We start from the raw sequence: 8,950 nt of genomic DNA, 5'->3' as shown, positions 1-8,950 counted from the left end.
GCATAATATTGTCTATAGATGGATTGTATATTGTCTATAGATGGATTGTATATTGTCTATAGATGGATTGTATATCGTCTATAGATGGATTGTATATCGTCTATAGATGGATTGTATATCGTCTATAGATGGATTGTATATCGTCTATAGATGGATTGTATATCGTCTATAGATGGATTGTATATCGTCTATAGATGGATTGTATATTGTCTAAAGATGGATTGTATATTGTCTATAGATGTATATTGTCTATAGATGGATTGTATATTGTCTATAGATGGATTGTATATTGTCTATAGATGGATTGTATATTGTCTATAGATGGATTGTATATTGTCTATAGATGGATTGTATATTGTCTATAGATGGATTGTATATTGTCTATAGATGGATTGTATATGGTCTATAGATGGATTGTATATGGTCTATAGATGGATTGTATATCGTCTATAGATGGATTGTATATCGTCTATAGATGGATTGTATATCGTCTATAGATGGATTGTATATCGTCTATAGATGGATTGTATATTGTCTAAAGATGGATTGTATATTGTCTATAGATGGATTGTATATCGTCTATAGATGGATTGTATATCGTCTATAGATGGATTGTATATTGTATATTGTCTATAGATGTATATTGTCTATAGATGGATTGTATATGGTCTATAGATGGATTGTATATGGTCTATAGATGGATTGTATATGGTCTATAGATGGATTGTATATCGTCTATAGATGGATTGTATATCGTCTATAGATGGATTGTATATCGTCTATAGATGGATTGTATATCGTCTATAGATGGATTGTATATCGTCTATAGATGGATTGTATATCGTCTATAGATGGATTGTATATCGTCTATAGATGGATTGTATATTGTATATTGTCTATAGATGTATATTGTCTATAGATGGATTGTATATGGTCTATAGATGGATTGTATATGGTCTATAGATGGATTGTATATGGTCTATAGATGGATTGTATATTGTCTATAGATGGATTGTATATTGTCTATAGATGGATTGTATATCGTCTATAGATGGATTGTATATCGTCTATAGATGGATTGTATATCGTCTATAGATGGATTGTATATCGTCTATAGATGGATTGTATATCGTCTATAGATGGATTGTATATCGTCTATAGATGGATTGTATATCGTCTATAGATGGATTGTATATCGTCTATAGATGGATTGTATATCGTCTATAGATGGATTGTATATCGTCTATAGATGGATTGTATATCGTCTATAGATGGATTGTATATCGTCTATAGATGGATTGTATATTGTCTATAGATGGATTGTATATTGTCTATAGATGGATTGTATATGGTCTATAGATGGATTGTATATGGTATATAGATGGATTGTATATGGTCTATAGATGGATTGTATATTGTCTATAGATGGATTGTATATGGTCTATAGATGGATTGTATATCGTCTATAGATGGATTGTATATCGTCTATAGATGGATTGTATATCGTCTATAGATGGATTGTATATCGTCTATAGATGGATTGTATATAGTCTATAGATGGATTGTATATCGTCTATAGATGGATTGTATATGGTCTATAGATGGATTGTATATCGTCTATAGATGGATTGTATATGGTCTATAGATGGATTGTATATTGTCTATAGATGTATTATGTATTGTCTATAGATGGATTGTATATTGTCTATAGATGTATATTGTCTATAGATGGATTGTATATTGTCTATAGATGTATATTGTCTATAGATGAATGGTATAGTCCCTATAGATTGTATATTGTGTATAGATGGATTGTGTATTGTCTATAGATGGATTGTACATTGTCTACAGATGGATTGTGTATTGTCTATAGATGGATTGTATATTGTCTATAGATGGATTGTATATTGTCCATAGATGGATTGTATATTGTCTATAGATGGATTGTATATAGATGGATTGTATATTGTCTATAGATGGATTGTATATTGTCTATAGATGGATTGTATATTGTCTATAGATGGATGGTATATTGTCTATAGATTGTATATTGTCTATAGATGGATTGTATATGGTCTATAGATGGATTGTATATTGTCTATAGATGGATTGTATATTGTCTATAGATGGATTGTACATTGTCTATAGATGGATTGTATATAGGTGGATTGTATATTGTCTATAGATGTATTGTATATAGATGTATTGTATATAGATGGATTGTATATTGTCTATAGATGGATTGTATATTGTCTATAGATGGATTGTATATAGTCTATAGATGGATTGTATATAGTCTATAGATGGATTGTATATTGTCTATAGATGGATTGTATATTGTCTATAGATGGATTGTATATGGTCTATAGATGGATTGTATATTGTCTATAGATGGATTGTATACTGTCTATAGATGGATTGTATATAGATGGATTGTATATTGTCTATAGATGTATTGTATATTGTCTATAGATGAATGGTATAGTCCCTATAGATTGTATATTGTCCCTATATTGCCTATAGATAAAATATTATCAGATTGGTTTTCCACTGACCTAAATACAAATATTTGCCATTTTCGTCCTTCTCGGCCAGGGGGCTGCCTTCCTTTTCCATCTCTTTCCTGTACCTTTTGATGTTTTTCACCATCAGGTCCTTCCTGGTCAGCTCATAGTGATTTGGAAAGTGATTGACAAGTTGGTCATCGGATAAGCGGAACCCGGTCTCCACGCTGAAGCAGTTTCTGATGGTCTGAACGCTCATCCTGAAAGTCAGCAAACAGGGAATGAATGACCAAAGCAAACGCCCCCTAGTGGTCAGAAAACAAAGTACTTATCAACTGCTGTATACTACCAGTACTTATCAGCTGCTGTATAATACAGAGGAAGTTCTTTTCTTTTTGAATTTCTTTTCTGTCTGACTACAGTGCTCTCTACTGACACCTCTGTCCATTTTAGAAACTGTCCGGAGCAGGAGTGGGGCGTGGCCGTGATTTTGCGTGTCTCCGGCGCTGCACCCGATGCTCTTAAGGAATGCCGGGTTATCAAAGGCCCCCGCGATCAGACATCTTATCCCCAATCCTTTGGATAGAGGATAAGATGTCTGGGGGCGGAGTACTCCCCTGGAAAACTTTTTTTTTTTTTTTTTTAAATCAACTTGTGTCAGAAAGTTAAACAGATTTGTAAATTACTACTATTAAAAAAATCTTAATCCTTCCAGTACTTATCAGCTTCTATTTGCTCCACAGGAAGTTCTTTTCTTTTTGAATTTCCTTTTCAGTCTGACCACAGTGCTCTCTGTTGACACCTCTGTCCATTTTAGGAACTGTCCGGAGCAGGATAGGTTGCTATGGGGATTTGCTCCTACTCTGGACAGTTCCTAAAATGGACAGAGGTGTCAGCAGAGAGCACTGTGGTCAGAGAAAGGAAATCCAAAAAGAAAAGAACTTCCTCTGGAACAAACAGCAGCTAATAAGTACTGGAAGGATTAGGATTTCTAAATAGAAGTAATTTACAAAGCTGTTTAACTTTCTGACATCAGTTCATTTAAAAAAAAAAAATATGTTTTCCAGTGGAGTACCCCTTTAAAGTTTTGTACCTCCACCCTGCGCTCCTACCTCCATTTCTTAGTTTACCTTGAAATCTGCAGCAGAAAATACTGTGCATCAAATCCTGCGCATCAAATCTGCTGATTAAATCTGCGTACCTGTGACCGTACCCTTAATAGGAGATCTCCTTTCCATTTTTAAACAATGCATGTAGAAGATCTCCAAATATATCTCTGCCCATAGCAATAGTCTTACCAGTAGAAGTTCCAGTCGTCGCTCTCCGACACCTGGATCCATCCCCGCTTCTCAAAGTTATTGATCAGCACAGACTTCTCGATGTCCGTCACCCACTTCAGTTTCCCAGACATGGCTCTGGATGACAGAGAGAAGCGGCATTACTATGATGAGTGCCAGGGCTAGAATCAACGCATACATTATAGCAATAGATGCAGGAGATAAGCGGTGCCAGACCAAAACTATGACAGTACGGTACTGTTATATAGGCACTATAACGACATATTATTAGGGACAGTATCGTCAGTATATCACTGTTATATGGGCACTACTAGGACATAATATTAGGGTGCAGTATGGCACTGTTATATGGGCACTATAAAGATATATTATTAAGGGCAGTATATCACTGTTATATGGGCACTACTAGGACATAATATTAGGGTGCAGTATGGCACTGTTATATGGGCACTATAAAGATATATTATTAAGGGCAGTATATCACTGTTATATGGGCACTACTAGGACATAATATTAGGGTGCAGTATGGCACTGTTATATGGGCACTATAAAGATATATTATTAAGGGCAGTATATCACTGTTATATGGTCACTATAAGGACAAATTAGGATGCAGTATGGCACCGTTATATGGGCACTATAAGGATATATTATTAGGGGGCAGTATGACACTAATATATGGGCACTATGGGGGAGATTTATCAAAACTTGTGCTGAGGAAAACTTGCCCAGTTGCCCATAGCAACCAATCAGATCACTTCTTCAATTTTTAACAGGCCTTTTCAAAAATGAAAGAACTGATCAAAGAATCAAAGATCTGATTGGTTGCTACGGGGAACTAGGCAACTTTTCCTCTGGACAGGTTTTGATAAATCTCCCCCTATAAGAATATATTATTAGGGTGCAGTATGATTGTTATATGGACACTATAAGGACATATTATTAGGGTGCAGTATAGCACTGTTATATGGGCACTATAAGGACATAATATTAGGGTGCAGTATAGCACTGTTATATGGGCACTATAAGGACATAATATTAGGGTGCAGTATAGCACTGTTATATGGACACTATAAGGATATATTATTAGGGGGCAGTATAGCACTGTTATATGGGCACTATAAGGACATAATATTAGGGGGCAGTATAGCACTGTTATATGGACACTATAAGGACATATTATTAGGGTGCAGTATAGCACTGTTATATGGACACTATAAGGACATATTATTAAGGTGCAGTATAGCACTGTTATATGGACACTATAAGGACATAATATTAGGGTGCAGTATAGCACTGTTATATGGACACTATAAGGACATATTATTAAGGTGCAGTATAGCACTGTTATATGGACACTATAAGGATATATTATTAGGGTGCAGTATAGCACTGTTATATGGGCACTATAAGGACATAATATTAGGGTGCAGTATAGCACTGTTATATGGGCACTTATAAGGACATAATATTAGGGTGCAGTATAGCACTGTTATATGGACACTATAAGGACATATTATTAGGGTGCAGTATAGCACTGTTATATGGGCACTATAAGGACATATTATTAAGGTGCAGTATAGCACTGTTATATGGACACTATAAGGATATATTATTAGGGTGCAGTATAGCACTGTTATATGGGCACTATAAGGACATAATATTAGGGTGCAGTATAGCACTGTTATATGGGCACTATAAGGACATAATATTAGAGTGCAGTATAGCACTGTTATATGGACACTATAAGGACATATTATTAGGGTGCAGTATATCACTGTTATATGGGCACTATAAGGACATAATATTAGGGTGCAGTATAGCACTGTTATATGGACACTATAAGGATATATTATTAGGGGGCAGTATAGCACTGTTATATGGACACTATAAGGACATATTATTAGGATGCAATATAGCACTGTTATATGGACACTATAAGGATATATTATTAGGGTGCAGTATAGCACTGTTATATGGACACTATAAGGATATATTATTAGGGGGCAGTATAGCACTGTTATATGGACACTATAAGGATATATTATTAGGGTGCAGTATAGCACTGTTATATGGGCACTATAAGGACATAATATTAGGGTGCAGTATAGCACTGTTATATGGACACTATAAGGATATATTATTAGGGGGCAGTATAGCACTGTTATATGGACACTATAAGAATATATTATTAGGATGCAATATAGCACTGTTATATGGACACTATAAGGATATATTATTAGGGTGCAGTATGGCACTGTTATATGGACACTATAAGGAAATAATATTAGGGGGCAGTATAGCACTGTTATATGGACACTATAAGGACATAATATTGGGGAACAGTACGGCACTGTTATATGGACACTATTAGGACATAATAATCAGGACAGTATAACACTGATATATATGGACACTATAAGGATATATTATTAGGGTGCAGTATAGCACTGTTATATGGGCACTATAAGGACATAATATTAGGGAACAGTCTGGCACTGTTATATGGGCACTATAAGGACATAATATTAGGGAACAGTATGGCACTGTTATATGGGCACTATAAGGACATAATATTAGGGAACAGTATGGCACTGTTATATGGGCACTATAAGGACATAATATTAGGGAACAGTATGGCACTGTTATATGGGCACTATAAGGATGTATTATTAGGGTGCAGTATAGCACTGTTATATGGACACTATAAGGACATATTATTAGGGAACAGTATAGCACTGTTATATGGGCACTATAAGGACATAATATTAGGGAACAGTATGGCACTGTTATATGGACATTATAAGGACATAATAATCAGGACAGTATAACACTGTTATATATGGGCACTATAAGGACTTGGTTGCTATGGGTAACACTGACCCCTTATATTTTAACCATCTCCCCATTATGTTTCATTGTCATCTAATCACGTGACTCCCTCAGCTCTGTACACAGCGGGCGGGTATAAATGGAGGGATTCCTATGACATCTATGACAGGACTGTAATACGTTATAATGCTCCCTTCTCTCTGGAATAACCCCCATCATTTGTTCTTATAATAATGAATATACTCACTCAGCCCCGCAGCGGGATGAGCAGGTGCAGCTGCCGCAACCACTTCCGGGTCGTCTCCATGGCGACCGACCAAGCCCGTTCTAGCTTAGTGTTCCCTGGAAATCCTTCCCCCGTCTTGTTTTATCGATACATCGCATTAGTGATTATGTGTGTCTCCAGCTGTTGCCAAACTACAACCCCCATCATGTCACGACAGGATGGGAGTTGTAGTTTTGCTTGGGGGAACATTGTATTCACACAATTTCTTGTTATCAATGGTTGTTAAAGGGGGCTTCCAGATTTATGAAAGTACAGCAACAAAATAAAGTTCTGTAACTTACCCACTGCAGTGTTTCCCAACCAGAGTGCCTCCAGCTGTTGCAAAACTACAATTCCGGGCATGCTGGGAGTTGTAGTTTTGCAACAGCTGGAGTTCCTACTGCACTGTATTAAAGGGGTACTCCAGTGGAAAACAATTTATTTTAAATCAACTGGTGCCAGAAAGTTATACAGATTTGTTAATTACTTCTATTAAAAAAAAATATGAATCCTTCCAGTACTTATCAGCTGCTGTATACTACAGAGAAAGTTCTTTTCTTTTTGAATTTCTTTTCTGTCACGACCACAGAGCTCTCTGCTGACACCTCTGTCCATGTCAGGAACTGTCCAGAGAAGGATATGTTTGCTCTGGGGATAGTCCCTGACACGGACAGAGGCGTCAGCAGAGAGCACTGTGGTCAGACAGAAAAGAAATTCAAAAAGAAAATAACTTTCTCTCTAGTATACAGCAGCTGGTAAGTACTGGAAGGATTAAGATTTTTTTTTAAAAGAAGTAATTTTCAAATCTGTATAACTTTCTGGCACCAGCTGATTTAAAATAAATTGTATTCACCGGAGTACCTCTTTAAGGAGACATGCTCCTATAATACCGCATCTGATAAAGCGCACCACGGATAAAACCTCCTTATCCCTTCATAACACTCTTCCATACGCATCGAATTGCGGCTCCGTACAACCCAGATGTTGTATGCAGCCATGATATAGGCGCTGCAGGGTAAACGCACACTAAATGGGTTACTTGTGTGAGAAAAAAAATCTAAAGCAATTTCGCAGCAAATCCGCATGGATGCGGATTCGGCCAGGGCTACTCAGCGATTTTGTCTGCAACACCATCTTACACCCTACTGTCTATGTGGGACCATGGAGTGACAAATGCTGCAAATTTGGTGCAAAATTTACCTTCCTTATTAATGCGGTGTCCCAGTACCGCATCTTATCTGGTACCTTTGTATATAAGTCCCAATAGCCAGAGTCCCTAGGACGTTGGGGTTCTTCTTAACTAGCCCGCCCCTAGTCACCTCTCATCTAGGTATTAGTTATCTAATAATTCTTAGGATTTGTATATATATATATATATATATATATATATATATAGGATTGTACAAGTGTATATAGATGGTTAATTACCTGTGTATGGCGCAACAGGACCTGCGGGTCACGTGACCAGGTGAACTATATGGTTTTATGCTTAAGGACCTTTGGAGGCCCTTGTGACGATTATCTCCCATCACTCCTTGTAACGGTGAGTGACAGTTGATTGGACCAGTAAAAACGGCCCTGCCCATATAAGGGAGCGGCGGCCATTGCTCACTCTCTTTCCTCGTGGGCTGTTGATGGAGAAGGATCTGCGCTGCTGTCATCAGTGAGTTTAGGCCCGAGCCTTGCGGCGACGGCTGATATCTTCTAAATTGTGAGTGTGTCAATCCTAAACACTCTGCAAGATCACCGGACCTTATCTATCCCCTAAATCCGGACGGATCTTCGCAATATTCCCTAATTCAGAGACTTTTGTGAGAAGTCATGGTCCACAACAACTGTCAGTCATTGCACTAGATAGAGACTGTATTCCAGAGACTGTTACTGTTCATTGGATGTACCGCAAGCATTTAAGTAAAATTATCCAAGTTCAAGTACCTTGTGGACCTTCAGTCATTATTCACATGCACCTGTTGTTACTGGGAAGGGCGGCAATAGGCTGGAGAATTACCTCAGCATACTAGCCCTCAGCCTGGCGTCACGAACTATAGGGT

At 37.1% G+C, this 8,950-nt stretch overlaps 1 protein-coding gene across 4 annotated transcripts in view; it reads right to left on the bottom strand.

Annotated features, from left to right (window-relative positions):
• TTLL1 (TTL family tubulin polyglutamylase complex subunit L1) overlaps positions 1-8,474 on the bottom strand; it is a 38,495-nt gene extending 30,021 nt beyond the window's left edge. The window contains exons 1-3 of one of the 4 annotated variants that reach the window (XM_056517397.1): positions 8,328-8,474; positions 3,803-3,919; positions 2,556-2,764 (exon numbers count right to left, since the gene is read on the bottom strand). In XM_056517397.1, coding sequence (XP_056373372.1) covers positions 2,556-2,764; positions 3,803-3,919; positions 8,328-8,428 — 427 coding nt within the window. In that variant the 5' untranslated portion in view covers positions 8,429-8,474. Of the gene's footprint in view, positions 1-2,555; positions 2,765-3,802; positions 3,920-6,685; positions 6,834-6,881; positions 7,005-8,327 lie in introns of those variants that run through there. The other 3 variants (XM_056517399.1, XM_056517400.1, XM_056517398.1) reach the window with 3 other exon arrangements.
• Positions 8,475-8,950: the final 476 nt, after the last annotated feature.

Source organism: Hyla sarda, chromosome 4, assembly GCF_029499605.1.
Source record: "Hyla sarda isolate aHylSar1 chromosome 4, aHylSar1.hap1, whole genome shotgun sequence".
NCBI lineage: Eukaryota > Metazoa > Chordata > Amphibia > Anura > Hylidae > Hyla > Hyla sarda.
This window is presented reverse-complemented; position numbering and strand designations above follow the sequence as displayed.